Source organism: Ruditapes philippinarum, unplaced genomic scaffold (assembly GCF_026571515.1).
Source record: "Ruditapes philippinarum isolate M1 unplaced genomic scaffold, ASM2657151v2 ctg2383_1_1_1_1, whole genome shotgun sequence".
Taxonomy (NCBI): domain Eukaryota; kingdom Metazoa; phylum Mollusca; class Bivalvia; order Venerida; family Veneridae; genus Ruditapes; species Ruditapes philippinarum.
Window position 1 is genome coordinate 209,793 of NW_026853302.1, and position 22,193 is coordinate 231,985.

Sequence of the window (22,193 nt, forward strand, 5' to 3'; positions counted from 1 at the left end):
GGCCTTGTATAGGCTTCTGTTATATGAGGTGAAAAATCACTAACTAATCAGTTATATACACCTGTGGTATGATGTTGCCTATCAAAAGCCAGGTACCTATGGATTGAGTTACTATAGAGAAAGGTTTAAAATAACTTTTGACAGCACCAACTAAAATCTTGTTAACAATCTGTAATTAACTGGATAAAAACGAAGAATTCAAAGAAACCACACGTCAACACCGAATAAATGTTAACAAAATCTGTAATTAAGATTACATGTAACATGTAATTAAGGTATATTTCTGGAGTGAAGCTAAAATGGTTTGAAATAATTAAATAAGCTTATTTTCTAGGCTCTGGGAAAAGAGGAAAGGTAGGTAAGAATTTTGATGTATTTCTAAACAATTACACTATACAGTGTTTTCTCAAACAATGAGCTAGTAATTTCTGATGATAAAAGATCATTTAATTTATCAGTCACTGGCTCTAGAGATGACTGACTGTCAAGTTTAATAATGTATAATTAATTTCTTGTCACAGTATCACACAGCAGGGATTTTTTTTGGAATGGGTCCGGGTCTGCACCAGTTGGTATGATGCCAAATGAGGGCAAGGCACTGTCTACTGGTCTGAAAGAAGTCCATATTTTTACAGGGAAGTCAAAGGCAGGGACTCCGAAGTGGGCCTGAGGCTTTGGCTTGGCCGTATAAATAGACTACATGTGTATGCATATATTTAAAAGGAAATCAAACAAAAAAAAAACAATTAAAGAATATATAGAATTCTATACCTATCAATCAAACTTTCAGTGTCATTTCTAGTAGAGTGCCGCCACTTTCAGTGTAACTAAATGATAATAGGCGGGGTATCCCTATAACGGAACAATCACAACTTTTTGGATTAATTATAATTGTTGAGTGTTCCAAGTGAAAAAGGAAGCGGTGCATGTAAAACCAAATGACATCTTTAAAATGAATAAATAAATAAAATAAACTGATTTTTTAACCTGCTTCCCCGTTCATAGGCTTTGCCTAATTTCATATTAATTAATTAACTTAGAAAGAAGAGTAGGCCTATGTCAAATCTTAATGCAGCTTGCATTGACAAAACACAAGCGCTCATGCAAATTGACATAAACAAGTAACATGTGTTTATATAAAGTAAGACTAAAGTAATGTACTTTAATGGGTTTTTTTATCATCAAAAAGAAAACAATTAGTTGTTTAATTAGATCTAATTGATTTTTAATTAGTCCATCTTACCCCTCGTGTACGTGGCTCATCCTGCCTAACTTTCCTTTCAACCTTCAACACACTAAACTTTCCGAAGTAAACAGTTAAAGATAAAAAGTGTTGTTATTCCATGCTTCAGAGTGATAATTAGGTCAATTTCCTGGTAATTGCACCAAAACACAACGAATTATTTGTCTTCTACACAGCTTCGTTGTCTGGGTGCGTCACGTGATCAAACAATGTCGTCACGGCAGGTGCGCGAATCAAATTCGAATATTTTCTCTTGGCCAAGAAACAAAATTGAATATCTACAGTATTCATTTAAATTATTTACAAATCAATAATTTTCTTGTCGAAGCAAGAATTAAAGCATTAAAATACACGCAACTACATATGAAATTTTATAATAAATTTTATCGTAGCTCTGCTTGTCCGGTTATGACTAAAACGGTAACCAACTTCTGTTAATTTCATCCATCGAAATTATTATTATCGCAGAAAGTTTTTGAATTTATGAAATTTAAACTGAATATATCTTATTTGAATAAAAGAATGTACAAACTATGCATGGATGTGAAGCTGCACTCCCTATTGCGTGCCAGGTAATGTTAGGCATTTTTTTTCCAATCAAAGCACTGAAAGCGTTGAATTTGTTTGGGTAACTAAATACATGTACTAATATCCATTTTATCTTAATCAACCGGCGCCATAAGTCCAAATCAGTTCAGAATCGGGGAAATATTCCAAATCAGCCCGAAACGATTACGCACCGTGAATACAGTGTTACAAAATAAATTACAAGACACCTTTTTGAATAAAGCTGTCCCGTGTCAACTTTATACTAGTTTGAAATTTAAGACGCATACCTAGATAACTCGTGCACAATACAAATTCTTTTCAATCTAATAGAGATGTGTTACATAGATTCCCTTGTTTTCTATGTTATATTATACCATTACGCATTTCTTAATAACATGCACGTGTGACTTAGCGGCATTTTTGTTTTATGTTAAGAATGAAAATTCAAGTTTTGAGTAGGTCTAAATTTAGTACATCATATATGACAAAAAGAATCCTGACCCCTGAGTTACTTCACATTCATACAGACCAGATACCTTGTCATATACTCCCGCCTCATTTGTGTTAAATCAATGTGAGCCAGAATAACTCTAAAATAAATTATTCCTCTGTTATACAGTGTGGCCATACCACGTGACATTTACGTCATTTTTGGCATCATTTCCAAGACAAATATTGCTCGATTCGGAAAAGAAAATAGCCGTAAATATTTTATTTCTGTACCAATATCTTTGGGATATGCACCAGTCTACGGGGAAAATTATAAGCTTTCCACAGAATATTAGATCTTCGTCAGTTTATAAGCCGTTTTATCAAACACTTTGCATAACCTTGGAAGTTGCTTGTATTAGAGCGGGCTTCGGTTGCAAGCTATTTCGTTTTCTGGCCGTTATTTGGTCTACGCCATGATTAATAGGTCAGGTTTACATCAACCGGGGGTACAGACAGCAAAATCCACCTTAATATGTTTATAGTTTATTATTTTATGGCGTAAATCTTGCCATTTTCTTCAATTTTCAATTCTGGCAACCAGTTCCAAGTCGAAAAAAGGGCTACAGTTTAAAAGCAGATTTTAGAATCTGTTGCAAATGCGAAGCAACATGACTTCCGTTTTCTTTCTACAATTTCCTGTTTTTTCATTGTTGATCTTACACAAAGAGATTTGTGAAAAAAAAAAAACTGATTGTTCCATAAAACAATAACACTTACTTGTTATCGCAATAGTGCAAACCGAAAAATAATAGTTTGGTTTCGTTTTGAAGATGTTTAAAGTATTGCTCATCTTATCCTATGTAGTAAAATGTGATTTATTCTATTTTCACAATGGCGAAATTGAAAGAAATAAAATGTTGCCTCATGTGAGAGAAAGAGTTAAAATAAAATAATGCTACTGAAAGGGTTACACTATAACGCGAGTGTTGTAAAAAGGCTTAAGGTAATGTTTTCAGTCTATTTTTGTAGAAGAGTAACTGACAAACACTGACACTCGTGAAGGTGACGAATAGTTCTTCTGTCCTCAAAAGAGAGACTTTGAAAAGGTATATATTTTTCTGGAATTGCCGTGTAATAAATTTCTATAAAGTTTGATAAACAAAATCACAATTTAAAATTAAAGTCCTGAATCTAATTGTCTCGCGCATTAACATGACGTTTACATTTTATGCTAATTTAACTATAAGCATATTCATCATCAGTCAGATTTTGTTCTTTGTGTAGAACAATTTTAAATAGCATTACATATAACTTGGAACTTTGCGTGTAAACCTGATAGTATTGTTACTTAGTTGCGTTACTTATGATTCTCTATTTATCAAAAAGGCCCAAAATAGCCATGAGTCGCCAATAAAAAAAACGAGAATGGACGCCATGTGGTGTAAACAAAGTAGAAAATAGTAAACAGATAAATGATTTTACAAACCAACAGCCATCGATCACAGTCAAATTATTTGAAACAAAACATTCTAAAAGTCGGAAATAACAATGATTATCAATAATTATATAAATATTTACATTAACATATATGTAATAGCAACACGACTGAGGTCCATATATGACACTGATGCGTCCATTGAATTATTGATAGATAACATAAGCTTAGTAAAATTACGATTACATTTGAAGAGTATATTCAATTTTATTCTTCAACTGTCAAATTACTTCTTTATTCACATATCAGATAATTCATTTATTTGGCATATGCATTATGTTTATCATGTTTAAGTTTTAATATGTGGTCCCTTCTTTAAATCTTAAAATGCAACAAAAAATCCTGTTAAGGACATCTGCAGGTCATTCCGCGTGCAATAATCCATGCATTTACATCCAATGACCACATCGATAAGAAATAGTCCAAATAGCCCTATCGTTTTTATTTCAGTTGGAAGAGACATTATTGTTAAAAATTCTACTCGATTTAAATGTTTTCAAACCATAAATTTATATTCCGTTCCCTTCCTCTCTTTACAATGTGTATTGGTAAGCTCGATTGACTGATATAATTAACTAAATTTGTCAGATATGTAGTTTATCAACAGAAATAAATGCAATAATAAAAATAAATAGTGTTTAGTGTCTTAAGTGAACGAAGGTATATCCAGTTCACGAAAAACGGTTACCGTGGGTATGAAAACAGGATGTAAAATATTTTTTATCAACGAGTGCCACTGTATTAAAAAGCTGAATCTATTATACTTAAACATTGCTACAGGTTTATAACATTATGGTTGTACGTATAATTAACTCTTTACAAAAGAATAGATCTACCCTTTGACTTTGAAATTGCAGCGTTGAGGCATAACGCTTTACAGCATAAAATGGAAGTGATCCTGAATGTGCACGTTCATTGGACATTCTAGCTAAGTCAATTTTGCCGTTTTGGGTTTCTGTTTTCTCTCTTTTTTGAATACGTTAAGTATTGCTACATGACACATTTCTTTTCATAATCATTACCGTGAAAGAACAATGATAAAGAGCAAATCAATTTCTTTACAATTACACATGCACAGACAACAATTTTACGACTTTTAAAATCACTTATAGCGCAGCAAGTAAAAATCATTTAAATATTCATTTGTGTTTATGTAAATCGTACAGTAAATAACAAATGTTTTTATGGTTAACATAATTATAGAGAGAGAACGGTAGGCATGTTGCTTCGCATTTGCAACAGATTCATAAATCTGCTTTAAACTGAAGTCCTTTTTTTCGACTTGGAACTGGTGCCAGAATTGACAATTGAAGAAAATGGCAAGATTTACGCCATAAATAATAAACATATAAACATATTAAGGTAGGATTTTGCTGTCTGTACACCCGGTTGATGTAAACCTGACCTATTTATCATGGCGTGGACCAAATAACGCCAGAAAACGAAATAGCTTGCAACTGAAGCCCGCTCTAATACAAGCAACTTCCAAGGTTATGCAAAGTGTTTGATAAAACGGCTTATAAACTGACGAAGATCCAATATTCTGTGGAAAGCTTATAATTTTCCCCGTAGACTGGTGCATATCCCAAAGATATTGATACAGAAATAAAATATTTACGGCTATTTTCTTTTCTGAATCGAGCAATATTTGTCTTGGAAATGATGCCAAAAATGACGTCAATGTCACGTGGTATTGCCACACTGTTATAGAAATTCAATAAAAGTTGGTCCGTACAATACCAAAATGCGCAGGTGCAGAAATAATATTAGACGAGACATTAAAAACATCGGGGACCAAATTAATATGGTTCACCGAAATGTGCCAAGGTTAGGAAGAAACCTGTTGGTTTCCAGTAAAACATATGATTGTTAAACTCCGATATGATAACGCCGTTTCCAGGAACGTGAACGGTAACTTTGACCAATAAATGATGCGGAAACTGCGCGTGTCGAAATAATCCCCTGACATATTGACGGAACAATGCAAAATATATCATGGGCGTTACATGGACAGAGACAGTGTTCTGTACCAGTCGCAAATTTCTATTCAAAATTTGAAACGGTTGAATAAAAGAACATGATTAAAGGCCCATTAAGCGTAAAAATACGTCTATTATTTTTAACTAATTAGAGGAAGATAACTACTTTACCTTAGAAAAGAATATTTTTTCCTATTAGAAAGAGCAAACATGAACTTTATAATGTTTAAATAATAGTAAAAAAAACATGTTAGATGTTTATTATTTAATAAGTAGCGCTTAATGTAAAATTGTTTGTAATTAAAGTAGTAAAATGTAAACAATTTCCAACTACTTTAGATCTCTACTCATTGCCAACATGCGACAGATGCACAAAATACATGAAGATAGTTGACGAAATTGGCCAATGGCCAATTGGTAACCTTTTGGAAACTCTAGAAAACAACAAAAACAATTTTTTTTGGAGGAATGAAATGAAAAACATTTCTGGTGTATAATGGGCCTTTAAATTAATGAAAAATTAAATTTGTTAAATAATGTATATTCATTATTGTTATGCTAATTCATGTTGATTTGATTTTCTCGTGCATTTAAATCAATGCTGAGAAAGTTCTGAATAGAGTAAAAAAATCTCGAGTTTTTCCTCGATGTTCGACGGGTTCTGGAAGTCAGGAAATATATGGACGCAATGCATGAGTAAAGTCCGTTCCAATGTTAGCAATCCTAGTGATATATGGATAAAATAAAGAATTCTGTATTTCAGCTAGAAATCGCTACATATCTTAAATTGACTTGATCATAGTTTTTTTTTAATTAGAACAAAACCGTTTTAAAAATTATTTTAGAGAAACAATCAAAACCTGTATTGACTAAATAGTGAACAGTGCAATCCATGAACAGACGGTGACCTGCTTACAGGTCAAAACACGTGGTATAGCCATCTGACACTTGATTCTTTCCATGTGGCACTCCGTCATTGCCATCTTTCTGAACATAACACATTAAAGGTATTTTCAAATATTAGCTTTCGAAAGGTTTGGGCTTTTCTTTTATGTATGTAATCATGTTGACAACTTAAGTCGGGTATATTTCTCGAAGTTTGATATATAAGTCGCCCAGTATATACAATACGCCATTTTATATTTCCGTGTGCTTGAAGACACGATATAATTGTTGTGTTTGTGGTACTTTTACTATTTCTATTTGGCTTTTTCTAGTTGGGTGGTTCTAGCTAGTATAATTAAAGTCCTTACTTTCACCCTAAGAATATGTTGCCTACTTTATCAAATTTGACTTTTGACAGCTTGTCTGTAATATACAACCCCATTTCAAAATTCCATTTTATTTAGTATCGCTCATTGTTTATTTGTTTTTTTTTTTCGTTTCTTGTACTGGCGGACTATACTCCGCTTTTCATGGAACACATTGAAGGTTCCATGAAAACCGCCGGATGAACATATCTACGGATGTTTCCATATTCAAAATTTTACGATTTAATGTTAAATGTTAACTTCTGCTGGGGCTTGGACGGTAGCTTGCACTTTCCAGTACAGTCAATTGATAATTAAAAGGCTTATTCAAACCGAGTCTGCAACATTTTAATTGTTTCCGTTTTGCAACGTTCTTTAAACATCAGTTTCAGAGTGACCATCCTCTATTTGCATGTTATCATTTATTTATTATTATAAAGCATATCGGAGCATGTAAATCATATGTATACTTTATTCAACATAATATTCGAGCGCATTTGAGTAAGAGATATATTTAAACATTAAGAATAACATTATTTATTAGATAACTTTGACATAATTCTGGCTAATGTACCAAAACAACTAATAATTTGGCATGTTAGTTGTATATGTATTAAGAAATGACTTGATTTATTAGTTAATATTTCGCTAGTACTATACCCATGCAGGTCAGGGTATCGCATTGTAACACGGCCAGCGATTGGCTGAAAAAAAGTGCAGGGAAAACCGTATGATTCAGTTTATACATGAGGCGATTGGATGAAAGTGGGGTTTTTTAAGTATAAAAACTAATTTAAAAAGTAACACTACAATGTTTTCTGAAGAAAAGAAATATTTCATGAGTCTCTGTGATAATTTTGACTTGGATATTTGCATTTATAAAAAGTGTATGTCAGTCCTGTGATCAGCAGAAAATTTCAATGAAATGGGGGGTAATCCTCTTTGAAGTCATTTTGCAAAAAATTTGGTTGGCTACCCCTATATAACAGGAACATTTTTATGTGTCACGCATTTCATTCTGCTAGAAAAAATACCTCTTAAGCATGAAAACTGAATTCTAAGGTGGGATAAGGGACCATTTCTTATAATGTAAGTCTATGGAAATATCAATGTGAGTGTCTGACCTAAAGAGAGGGAAATTGGAACTGTCATAATTCACAGTAGTACTTTGTCTTCATTGATTACACCATGAAAAGCTGATATTTTGGAAGAATGGATGTATACAGCCTGTCTAGGTATGAAATTTCATTATTTCAGTGCAACTGTTGGTGTTTACAGCAGATAATGTGTCAAAGGGGTCAATCTACAAGCATTGTTTACATATGAACAAGAGTATTAGTGTTACATAAGAGTTAATAATGGTTTATATTTTCTTTGAACAGTGAATTTGAGTGATAATCAATTGGTGACATGTTGATGATGAATAATGTAGACCTTGGTCATTAAAAATATTTTTTCAGATTTCAAAGAAATGCTGTACATTGGCTACACACATGCCAGGTTTGAAGACTTCATGTATAACTTGACAGGACTTGATGTAAGCACATTGGCCACTTTTGATGGGTGTTGCAGGTATATCATTACAAATGCATTTTGTCAGGTTCAAAACTGATATATAATAATTAAAAAAGTTTAGGGTGCTGTTTCGATTAACTTTTCGACTTTATTTAGGGGCGGAAATTTCTTCGCTCGGCACTAATTTTTACCATTTTGCTCAAATATTTAAAATAGAATGTCACAAATAATTGCTTCTTTGTCTGTTTTCCTATATAAGAATGTTTTGTGTTTCACTTCCAGGCATAGATAGCATTAAAGCTTCAAATAAAATAGCATTTTAAGGCTTCTGTCATAAAATTTACTTGGTTTCAGGGCATGAATATCAACACATACTTAGAAATTGAAATCCATTGAAAAAATGTAGCATAATTCAGTTAGGTTGCCTCTGAATAGCCTCCTTATTATGTGGTTAAGATGCAAAATAGTGATAAGAATTTATTGTTTTCTATTTGGTAATACATATTTACACACTCACAATTGTATAATGCCATAGTTTTTAGACTTTATGTCTGTTTAATGCATAATTGAATGTGCATCATAATGGCCAAGGGTAGAATTATTTTGTAGAAAAGTTTTATTGATAAGTAAAAGTTGATCTACTTTTTCAAAATCATATCAGGGGCACAATTATAACACAGCTTTAGTGTCTGTGATGTGTCTATAAACAGAAAAAGCACTTATTCTGGTAGATAAATGTATAAAAAGGGTGTGATTATGCACAACTTCAGTGAATTACCTCCCTTTATTTATTGAGAAACTTAGATAAGTGCATAAATTCTAGTTTCTGGTTACCTAAATGAGAAAAAAATGCACATTACTGTCCATTCCAAGTACAATTTGGTCTGAAGAGGTGATTTACATGTTAAAACACCTGAAAGAAGGTTTCAATTGTCATATTTGACTCCAAATGAATGCAAAAATGACCAAAAAATTGGTGTAGAAGTCAAATTTTAGGCTTTTACTGTGCTGTTAAATCCAGAGGAACTTGGTTTTTCCATATATTGCATTTATTTATATCCATGTAAGAGAGAGACAAAAATATATAAAGAATTTTGGCATTTTATTGACATTTAGGCTTGTTTTTAAGACTATATATGCAAATATTTGGAGTAGAAAAATATAGCAGGGCAGTTTTGAAATACCTAGTTACACCAAAAATGTTGCTATGTGTGTACAAATAATGTGTTATCCATAATCAGGTCATTATACAGTAATTATTAAGTATGTTTGCTAAGCTAAATCTTCATTCAGGAAGTCTATTGGTAATAAAATGTTGAAATTTGGGTGAAAAATCACTTATTTTGTTATGGGTGGGGTGATAAAATTGCTCCCTGCTGCATCCTTTTGTTACAAAATTAGTATTTTGAAGCACTTCTGTAATGAGAACAGTGTAGTTTTGCTATCTGTGTGATTTTATGGAAGTTGTTACAAAATTGGCTTCAGAATAATGAGTTAAGTATAAAAATCACATGCTAAAATTCATTTTCAGAATATCCGGAATGAGGCATAACGGCGCTTGTTACAAAAAAGGGAACTTCAAAGTTTTAAATGACTTAAGAGTGGTGAAAATGCATCCACATTATTGTAATTGTATATGCAACTTCATTTATTATTAGATTTTAGAATACTAAACATTTAATATTCCCTTTAGGTCAGGGTATCGCATTGTAACACGGCCAGCGACTTGGCCTGAAAAAAAGTGCAGGGAAAACCGTATGATTCAGTTTATACATGAGGCGATTGGATGAAAGTGGGGTATTTTTAAGTATAAAAACTAATTTAAAAAGTAACACTACAATGTTTTCTGAAGAAAATGAAATATTTCATGAGTCTCTGTGATAATTTTGACTTGGATATTTGCATTTATAAAAAGTGTATGTCAGTCCTGTGATCAGCAGAAAATTTCAATGAAATGGGGGGTAATCCTCTTTGAAGTCATTTTGCAAAAAATTTGGTTGGCTACCCCTATATAACAGGAACATTGTTATGTGTCAGGCATTTCATTCTGCTAGAAAAAATACCTCTTAAGCATGAAAACTGAATTTTAAGGTGGGATAAGGGACCATTTCTTATCATGTAAGTCTATGGAAATATCAATGTGAGTGTCTGACCTGCAGCCAGTGTCGTCTGATCATTGTCTGCACTTTTCGCTATTCCGTCAGTACATGTATAGCTACATTTGACATGCGTATCGGTAAATGGGAGATAACCCCTATAAAATATGTGCATAGTACGTACACTGGTTATGCTATCTTGATAATGTTTATGTTAGATTATCATGTATAAATAATACATACATGTGCTAAGGTAAGGGGGTTAAAGGATGTTGAACTTTTTCATTACTCCTCATGTACAGACTCAATCAAACCGAGTCTGCAATGTTCATATTATTTTGTTGTGATTAATGCTTCCGAGTGATCACTTTTAAACTTCACAACCACAGGGGTCGAGTGTTGTGTGGCAAGCTGTAAAATATTGCCCCTTACTTCACTTCAGTGTTGTTATATTTTTTTCTGATCACACTTCTTCAGATTTTTACACTATTAAGTATAGATTTTATGTGATTAATAAAATATGTTATGTTTTGTAAAATATTGTGAGGTGAATTAACAAATAAAGTAATATAACATATTGCAATCGGTAATTACAATCCAAGAAAATGACTAAAAAGTGGTCAAATATGCAAAATAAGCCCTTACTGCGTTAGTAACGCTGTAGAAATATGGTGATAAAATACTGCAAATCAGTCTTAAACCGCACATAACATGTAAAATTTAACTTGGATCTTGAATGTTTTTATTTTCATAAAATGTTAGTACATTTTTCCTAATATTAATTTTCTTGAAATATTTTGGCTCATCTGGAGGCGTGCAGCTTTAAGTTACGTTATGTAAGGTTGTGTTGTTTCGTATCTTGTTACGTTATTTTATTAACGCGTAATTATGCTATAAATGTTCATCAAAATACTGTGTGCCGGAATATACATGTACTCGTAACTAAATTTGTAATTTAATAAAGCGAAACTTGAAAGTTAAAAACTATTATTCTACTGAACATACATAAATTAATTAATTAATTATTATATGCTAGTTTATACCTTCTTCAACCATTCTTTTTTCATTCAGCGTATACATTGTTGGTGTACCCGAGACAAACGGTAAGTAGATGTCAAAAGAGCTTTATTTTCTTGTTGTGTTTAAATCAAAACTAAACACAATTTTATAACGTCGCCATTTTTTACGATACCTATGTATATGTGTGTACGCAAATTAAGTCAATTGACGTTATTACCTTGATATTTTGTTCACTTGCCCTGTTGATATGGGAAGCAATCGACATCTTTTTAAAATGAGAAATGTTGGTCATATTAAGTGAAATTTTCTGGTTTCGGCACTTTTAATTTTATGCATATACTTTTAAGTTAAATATGCCAAATCTAAAAATGCTTGTTTTTTGCTAAATCAAAGGCCAAAACTCAAATAACCACAGTACGTAAAATCACATGATTACAAATATTTAAATAAAACTTCATGACTCAAGGGGTTTGGTTGTTATACATGATATGCTTTTTATAGACTTGTGTCCACAGGACACCGATTCCCACCACATTCTAGTGTTTTGTCAGTCGATGGAAGTACATCATGTCGTGTTGAATGCCCTTTGCAGTCCAGGGGAAACATTGATATCCACGTTTTATATCAAACGAGCACAGGGTGATCATCTTTATGAAACAAAACAACCTCGACACATGCTTAGATAAGCATTAAGCAGAAGAGATATTCCAGAAATCCGATAATTTTCCCATCTATTTAGGAGGTTATAGTTACAGCTTAGTATATACATGTATATCAGTAACAAGCTCGACGCATTGGTCACTTTTACGTGCACAGGGAAGCTGTAAGTAGATGTACAGTCCTGACACACATTCGTTAACTGTATCATTTCTTTCTTTCTCGACAGTCTAAATCAATTATAATAATGATTTGAACGATTTGAGGAAGAAACAATCGTAATGAAAACTATTTTAAATGCATCAACAACATAAAGAAAATTGCTAATTAAAGGTCATTTTCAAACTCCACTTTTGAAGTTAGACCACACACGCTAACATTTACTTATACCTTATTATTTCATAAAGTCAATTTCTGTAAAATTATAAATGAAAATATGTCTGATTATTATTATGAAATTAGAAACGTCCACTGATGTACAATGATAACAAATCTGAATTAATGTCAACAGATAGGCATTTTTTTCTTTGGGTTTCTATAGTCATAAAAATAGGTATAAAATGATGTATTGTTTACTTTTATATCTATTAATTAACTCAATTTAGGACTGATATATTGACATATGATATATTGGAATAACCTTAGACAACAACTCCCAGCATAATTATGTATCTTTTATTATCCGTTATTTGGTCGACTGAGCCATCTCTCTTTCAGTTAGATAGTCGACGTGGACCATCTCTTTCCGTTAGATAGACAGTCGAAATTGACCATCTTTTTTGCTGTTTGGTCCGACTGGGCCATTTCTCTCCCGATTATTTGGTCCGGCTGCGCCATTTCTCTCCCAATTATTTGGTCCGACTGGGCCATTTCTCTCCCAATTATTTGGTCCGACTGGACCATTTCTCTCCCGATTATTTGGTCCGACTGCGCCATTTCTCTCCCAATTATTTGGTCCGACTGGGCCATTTCTCTCCCAATTATTTGGTCCGACTGGGCCATTTCTCTCCCAATTATTTGGTCCGACTGCGCCATTTCTCTCCCAATTATTTGGTCCGACTGGGCCATTTCTCTCCCAATTATTTGGTCCGACTGCGCCATTTCTCTCCCAATTATTTGATACGACAGGGCTATCTCTGCGCACATTGTACGGTTCATATGGGCTATCTTCTTTACCATAAAACATACTTGGATGTATGTCCCATCCAGAATTTGTTGGAATGATGCGTTTGGTCCATGTTTTATATGCATATGGATCTACACCTTTTCCACCCCTTCGTCCAAGTAAACCATCGTTTTTCTTACCAGACGGTCCAGTTATAAAGGCGTTGATCGGTTTAGGCGTTCCGCTGTGTAATGATCTGATCTCAAAACGACCTTCCGCTCCGCTTCTGTAATCTGAAAAAGTCATTTAAAATGCGTTTAATGAACAAATCGTGTGTGTGTCTGTGTGTCTGTGTGTTTGTGTGTGGGGGGGGGGGGGGGGGGGGCGTTAAGCACGCATTCTAAACCATGTCACAGCTTAAATTGTGATTTTCATTCTGAATATATGTTCAAATGTTAAAATTTTAATTTGTGTGTGGGAATGAACCATTTGACAAAAGAAAAATGTAGAAGAAATAGTTCTGTGAGGTTCTAGTTGTAAAACACTCACAGACCATCTAAACGTATAGGTCAATAAATGCTCTGAATAAATTTAGATCGTTCGATCACTCCCGTTTTTCCAAAAAAGTCATTTTAATTGTGGAAAATAACCAAAATTGAAGAGCTTTACTATCTTTTTCATATATTTCTTTTTATGTGTCCAGCTGATCTATGTAAAATTTTAAATCATATTTTATGTTTTAAAACCTTCGGAACTCGGTGGAATTCCTTTAAATATAAAAGATTACCCGTGATTCAAACGATATTTTATTTGTTCACAAAAATATTACAAATGAGTACTGTAAATACTTGAAATCGCCGTCACACATATGAACCAATTAATAATATGTTAATACAGTTATGATATTTCAATTAGGTATTTGTACTTTAATTTTGACAGTTGTACACCACTGGTATTTAGTAGATTGCAGACAAGTTTGGTATTACTTAATACCATTTGACTAAAAAAACTCTGGACTGTAAAATACAGAGTGTTAACACTCGTTATATTCAAAATGGTTTAGATTGAAAAATAACTCTTTAAGTGTTGATGTGTCGTATACAAATTAATCCCCCATAGAACCTTTTTACTTTTGACAACGTAGCTTTGAAAAGTTTATTTCAACCTTTTTTCCACATTTCAAATAAGTCAATCAACAATATAGTACAAGTCATTTATTACAGCGTGTATTATTTCAGATCTGTGCAGACGTTCCGTAACCTATCTCGATAACTTCCCCCAAATGACAGAATTAAAATGTCCCTGACGGAATACGAATCTGCAGCGGTGAAGGGCACGTGGTTTAAAGTCGAAAATCTTAACCACTCGGCCAGGGACCCCACCCTGACTAAATGTATTTAAACGTTGTTTTGTTACCGAATTCATATTATGTAAATGGGAGAATTAAATTGTTTTCTTAAACTATATCATATTTATTATTATTTTATTGTTATTTTAGATAAAGAGTCATTGATTTTTCAATTTATCAAAGTCTGTACAATGCATATTTTATTATAAATATACATTTTGATACATACATCAGTAATAAAATTACAAAATAAAAACGAGGGAATAAAATTATTTTCTCTTTTTTTCAATCAAGTTTTCCTTAAAAACTACAAAGATAATTTTGGTCTCCGTTCGCATTTTAACTTCCGTATGGGTTTAAACTTTAAAGCAGCATGCCTCCATGCATGCAGATCCAACATTGCAGTCATTTAAAAATAAAAATGTATTCAAAAGTAAAACATTGTGAAGTGAACAAAGCAAGTAATTTACAAAATACAAACGGCACTTGAACACCATCAAAATTACTTTTAATAAGCAAAGTCAGATAATAATTAAATAGTAAAATAATAAGTCAGAATAAGCAAAAATAACCCATACTGCGTTAGTCGCGATAAATACTGCAAAACCAGTCATAAATCGCACATAATATGTAAACCTTAACTTAAAGCTTGGATCTTTTTTACTTTTCTTAAAATTTAGTACATTTTTCTCATGTTTGACTTTCTTGAAATATTTTGGCTTAAACTCGCATCGATCATAAAGCGACTTCCTGTCTTTACTGGTGTAGGAAACATCAGGTTAGTCTGGGATTCCTAACCAGGCTAAACAGCAGGTGACCTACTGTGCATTATATCCAGGCCTGCTTAATGCACACCTTTAGCACATTGATTTGTGCTTCGCTTCAAATTAGGTGTGCTATTTCCATTGCCGACATTGTTCACGCAGATTTTAAAACTAATCAAGGTAGGTGCATGGTGCTGTTTAGGTGGTGATTTCTAAAATGTTTGTAAATCATTTTCCAAAATCAAAACAGTAGTTCGGTCTGGCTTCTGTTATAGCATGTGTGTGGTGGCTGATTTGTGCCATTCGTGTTTTTTTTTGCCCCGCGACCCCGCCAAGCGAATAGTCGAAAATTAACAAGTAAAAATGGCGGGGGCGCGGAGCAAAAACACGCTAATAAGCGAGGGCGCGAGGCGAAGGATAATTAATAAAATTTCGACCCGCGTGGCGCGGAGCGAGATTTAAGAAATAAAACGGGAAGAAAACACCCTAATTAGCGGGTGCGCGGAACGAAGTTTAAAGGGAAAGACAAGGTTAGAATAAAAACTTGATTTCAGAAAAAGAATACTATAAATAATAAGTCTGCAAATTTTCTGCCGCCAAATAATAATATTAAACGAATAATAACAAAATTTAAATCGCTAAATCACCGATTTCTACAAATCAGTAAGCGCGGCCATGTTTGTGTATTGACCGTATAAAAACAGGTGCGCGTGATGTCATTTCCCCACATCTTTAGATTCATGATAAATCTAGTTGAATCGTAAGGAAATATTAATTAATGACCAGACAATTTAATTTTCACAGGAGGTGTAGAGAAGATTTTTATGGTTCAAAATACGTAACAATATCAAAAAAAATAAAAAAAATAAAGAAACGTACGGCTAGCCAAAAGTTCTAGTACGTGAGTCACGAACGACTAGCCAGGACGCACTGTACGTATTGTCTAGCCGTACGGCACTTTTCAAAATTATATGGAAGTCAAACGTTATAAAATTGTTGATTTTCATGCTTATCATTTGTTGTTTTATTTGTATGAATTATTAAATCATTTTTGTTAATTTTAAGCACATGGATCGAATAAAAAATGATCGGAGTGGAATAAATAAATAAAAAGAACATTGAATGAAAAAAAACGGTGAAATGCAAAATAATTATATAATTTTCAAAACAGTAGATAAATATCGAACATAAAAGCACAGTCAATCAATTAATTAGCCTTGATTAAAACCTATCCAGGGACTGACAATAGAATTTTAGAATGCCTTTCACGGAACATGCAAACTTTCCTTGATGGACAAACTTCTATACAGTACCGTCGGTAATTGTCGCAATTATCAAGAGCCTAACAACAATCATTTTCAGTGTTTGTTGTTTTTTTTTTAATATAAAATGTGTCGAAAATTAAACTTAATGAAACAAAAAAGGGTTATTATCAAAATTTTGTAAACTATTTCAATTGGTGTAATTGCAAGCAAAGGCTATTTTTTTTTCTCGACATCTTGCGATGACAAAGATCGATATATATAACGATCAAGGCGATTAATCTCTAAAAAGTTAACATCCAAAGACAATTAATGCTGTTTCTTGGTTAAAATCCTCGCTTAAAGTCATAAAATAACATATGCATTTTCGACTTAAATAAAATTTTGAAAAGTGCCGTTCGGCTAGCCAATACAGCGTGTCCTTGCTAGTCGTACGTGACTCACGTACGGCTAAAACTTTTGGCTAGCCGTACGGGCCCGTACGCTAGCCACTTCCATTATAAAAACCCTACTAAAACGTGTTCTTAATAGTACATATAATTAAATTTTTGCAGTTTGATTCTGACTTTCAAATTTAAAGGTGTGAACATATGTTATAATTGATGTACACATTTCAAAAATATAAGCAACTCTTTTGAAAAGTAAATTGTTAACATGTCTTTCAACGTATGATGCTGCGCATCGTAATCGTAGACTAATATTAACTGCAGGCAAATCATTTTTATTGGCTGCTCAAAAGTCTAATTTGCATAATTTATTCACACAATTGCTGGTTCTTACTACTTATGTCTATTACTGCGCATTGTCCATTTTAATTGTTCCTAATTTGCACCAAATGCTCCTGTCACACTGTGTACTGACGATTTTTATTGCTCCTTGTATGCCTCTGTGCCGACATACCTTTTGATCATGCACAATGTTGCCCTGATTGGTTAATCACCCTTGTCAAATATTCTAATGACGAAATAGACATCTATTTTTTTACGCTTCATCAGTGAACTGAATGACCTTAGGGGGAATTAGGTTCCACACCTGTCAAATTATACTGTAGTAAATTACAGCACGTCATAAAATAGCAACACATTTTTTTCAGTTACCAATAATCATTTTAAATATTAAGTAGATTTATGATTTTTTGTTTTATTGGATTAAATTTACGGTAGTAGAAATGCGTATCTGTCGGGGAAAGGAATTTGGTATGTAGATATATATTGGATTTAGTTGATATTTTACCTGGAAAAAAGATACATGACCGGCGATGTACCCTATTTGGACAGCTTGTCTAGCGAAAATTAAGTACAAAATAAAAGGATATATCGTCAATTTGAAGAAGTTTCTCATAGTACCCAAATTAAATTTATGGTTTATCTTTGAAAATTAAGCAGTCATTGCTTAAATCATGTGGTGGGATCATCAGCAAGATTGAATATAATAATTAATGTCGCGGCGTCTTCAATTAATTAATTAAAGCAATTCAGTTCCATATGATGTTTTCATAAATAATATGTACGCAATAAAATTAATAAGTTCTTCATCAAGATATATTTCAGTTGTACCAGCGTGTACACCTATACCGGAAGTGGGTATTACACGTCACAATCTCGGTCTCGTCTGTCTCGCGAGAATGACAGAACGCCAAAATGGCGGCGCCCATGAACTTATTTCTCAAGTAAAAAATAGTGTCTTAAAACACGAATTTCTCTCTTATAGGGTTGATGTCAATAGGAAAACTGTCATGGTTCCTCTTTTTAAATGATGAATATTTATATTAGACAGACATCAATCCATCCATTCCTATTCCTTTAATAAATAAAGTTTCGCCGCGCGCCCTCGCTAATTAGCGTGATTTCGTCCCGCGATCCCGCCAAGCGAAAAGTCGATAATTAACAAGTTAAATTGGCGGGGACGCGGAGCGAAAACACGGACCACGGACATGTCACCAATCATGTTGAGAGTGGGACCCAAGTCAATTTCTAGTTGAAGCGATTGCCGAGTGGCAAAGATAGGGTCGTGGGTGCAAGCCTCATTTAGGTCACGACTATGTTTCTTTAAATTTCACCAGTGTAATGGACTTTAGAGTGGTTCTAATAGAATAGATATGTTTCAACAAAATCAGTATTTTATGGTGATGGGACATGTTTCTTTTTAAATTCTTACAGGTGTCAATATTATAAACGTTTCAAATAAGGTGAAGTCACATCATGTCTTAACTCGAGCTACTGAGGCTGGTTAATGATTTTTCAGCAGGAGTAAGAAAATGGGCCATTTTAAAGAGTAATATCAGACGCGTCAGTATACTATTTTTACACCCAAATTCCTTACGAACGGACAAAGCTATTACGTGTAGCACACCTTAATTCGTAATAAACAACTTTTTCAATAGTTTAAAACTGTTTAATTTCTATTATCTGTGGTTAAGTTAACATTTTGCTCACAGAATTCTCAGAATAGGGTCATTAATTGTGCAAAATAAATATATATGATCGGAGAGTCCATACTCTTTAATGAAAATGACCCTCGATCACTATGGTTTATAATATTAAGAATATTGTCTCTCTCCTTCACATTCATATATGAAAAAAGAGCACTCTGAGTATTAGCACGCACTAGCAATAGCAAAACATCTCACTCAAACTTAGATATAAATATTCACCAATCATTGATCAATTACTGTTCAAATTTATGGAGAACGTTTTACATACATGTTTTAGGTGCTTACTTTAAAAGATACAGTTAGAATATTGTATTCCGAGGACACAAAAGCTCATATCAATATTAATAATGATAAATATAAAATGTAAACAGAAAAAAAAACATTTCTCCATTTGATTTTAACACACTGCAAAGTGCTTATCGTCATAACCCGAGTAGAACTTCTTTTCGTATTTATATGAGTTTCGTAGCATTTTTTTTCGCTTATCAGCTAATTAAGAACACTAATAGAAATCAAAACATGTTTTAATACTGGGAAACTATGAATAAGAACTTACCAAGAATAGTGAAGACAAATAAAACAAAGGACCACTCTTTCATGTTCATCCTGAACCAATCGGCTATTTAGTGTACGTCTCCAACTGAGCTTAGCTTTATCACGGGGGAGGAAGTGTTACACGAAGGATGAAGTTCTTATGATAACTTGTTTGGAGTTCTTATGATAACTGTCACGGAGTTCCTGGAAAACGTTACGGATTTCTGTGGAAAACTTTTCTATTTACTTGGAGAACTCACGTGAAAAATGGTCATTTTTACCTTTAAATGGGGAGTTTGAGGTGCTAAATTAAACTTTGATAATTAAGCTTGCCCTACATATTGTATAATGTTTCAGAAAAACCTTTTATTCCATTTTTCATCGCCTATTTATAAAAGAATTTAGTAGTTTAGAGTAAAATTTCCAAATTACTTGCTCATTCGTACATATTGACCTTTTCATTTGTGATCTTCTTCGTTGCTATACATAATTACATAATTATAATGCAGAGTTGCAAACATAAAGCCCAGGCTAATAAATTTATACCCGATTTTTCAAATGTCACGGAGTTCTTGTGATAACTCAAAATATGTCCTGGAGTTCTTATTATAACTTTTGTTACTGCCAGGGTGTTTCTTGTGCTAAATTACGGCTTGTTTAAGCGTATTTTATTAGTCAATAAGTGTGTAAATCATTATGAAGCATAGTACGCGTATCATTTGCACACACATTTGGTTATAAAACGGTGGTTTAGAGTGTATTTCAGTTCAAGAGATATTTTTCTTACCTCCGTTTCTTGTGTTTTTTTTGTGTTTGTTTGGGTTTTTGGGTTTGTTTGATTGTTTTTTTTGACTGAAAACATACTTTATGTAGTCAAGAGCATTTACTTACAGGATAAAAATACGCTTTGAATTTAATATCTAAGCATGATTTCTTCAGTATACATTATTCCTGGCAGTTCTAGAGAACATATAAAGTAATTATGCTATCGGTCTGCCGAAACAAATTACATGTAAATGGTTGCAGCAAAATAGGAAGTAGTATGCATTACCTTTATCTAAATTTAATGAGGTGGGTGTCATCTTTAGATATTCAATGGATATCTTAATTTCTAAAAGGTATAAATTTTGTCATAGAAACGTATAAAGTTCTATGACAATGATATGACAATAGAAAGTAAGCCTTTAATGGTGACTCACATATATTATTAAATTCTTACTTTCTATTGTCATATCATTGTCATAGTACTTTATACGTTTCTATGACAAAATTGATACGTTTTAGAAATTAAGATATCTATTGAATATCTAAAGATGACACCCACCTCATTAAATTTAGATAAAGGTAGTGCATACTACTTCCTTTTTTTTGCTGCAAACCAACCATTTACATGTAATTTGTTTCGGCAGACCGATAGCATAATTACTAATATGTTTTCTAGAACTGCCAGGAATAATGTATACATGAAGAAATCATGCTTAAATATTAAATTCAAAGCGTATTTTTATCCTGTAAGTAAATGCTCTACATCAAGTATGTTTTCAGTCATTCCAATAAAATGAAAAAAAAAACAACAATCAAACAAACCCAAAAACCCAAACAAACACAAAAAAAACCACAAGAAACGGAGGTAAGAAAAATATCTCTTGACCACCGTTATATAACCAAATGTGTGTGCAAATGATACGCGTACTATGCTTCATAATGATTTACACACTTATTGACTAATAAAATATGCTTAAACGGGCCGTAATTTAGCACAAGAAACACACTGGCAGTAACAAAAGTTATCATAAGAACTCCAGGACATATTTTGAGTTATCACAAGAACTCCGTGACATTTGAAAAATCGGGTATAAATTTATTAGCCTGGGCTTTATGTTTGCAACTCTGCATTATAATTATGTAATTATGTATATCAACGAAGAAGATCACAAATGAAAAGGTCAATATGTACGAATGAGCAAGTAATTTGGAAATTTTACTCAAAACTACCAAATTTTTTTATAAATAGGCGATGAAAAATGGAATAAAAGGTTTTTCTGAAACGTTATACAATATGTAGGGCAAGCTTAATTATCAAAGTTTAATTTAGCACCTCAAACTCCCCATTTAAAGGTAAAAATGACCATTTTTCACGCGAGTTCTCCAAGTAAATAGAAAAGTTTTCCACAGAAATCCGTAACGTTTTTCAAGAACTCCGTGACAGTTATCATAAGAACTCCAAACAAGTTATCATAAGAACTCCATCCTTCGTGTAACACTTCCTCCCCCGTGTTTATAGTACATTTTTAAACAGACGTACGTTTTACATGATGATATTCCACACCGTATTACCGGCGGCAGTGATGGCAGATCACTGCAGTGATGGCAGATATCTGAAAATTACCGATCGGTACAGGTAGGTTATAAATTTGGTTGGTTTAATTATATTACACAAATACGGCCCATATCATTGCTATAAAACTATTGTCCATTGAATGGAGATAATGTAAGGTAATTTTGGACTC

At 33.0% G+C, this 22,193-nt stretch overlaps 1 protein-coding gene across 1 annotated transcript; it reads right to left on the bottom strand.

The window, feature by feature from the left end:
- Window positions 1-11,915: 11,915 nt before the first annotated feature.
- Window positions 11,916-19,794, bottom strand: LOC132736430 (uncharacterized). Its single transcript, XM_060723558.1, has 2 exons — window positions 19,706-19,794; window positions 11,916-13,634 (listed from the first exon to the last, which is right to left on the bottom strand). The coding sequence occupies exons 1-2, from the start codon at window positions 19,752-19,754 to the stop codon at window positions 12,985-12,987; spliced, it is 699 nt and encodes a 232-aa protein (XP_060579541.1). The 5' UTR covers window positions 19,755-19,794; the 3' UTR covers window positions 11,916-12,984.
- Window positions 19,795-22,193: the final 2,399 nt, after the last annotated feature.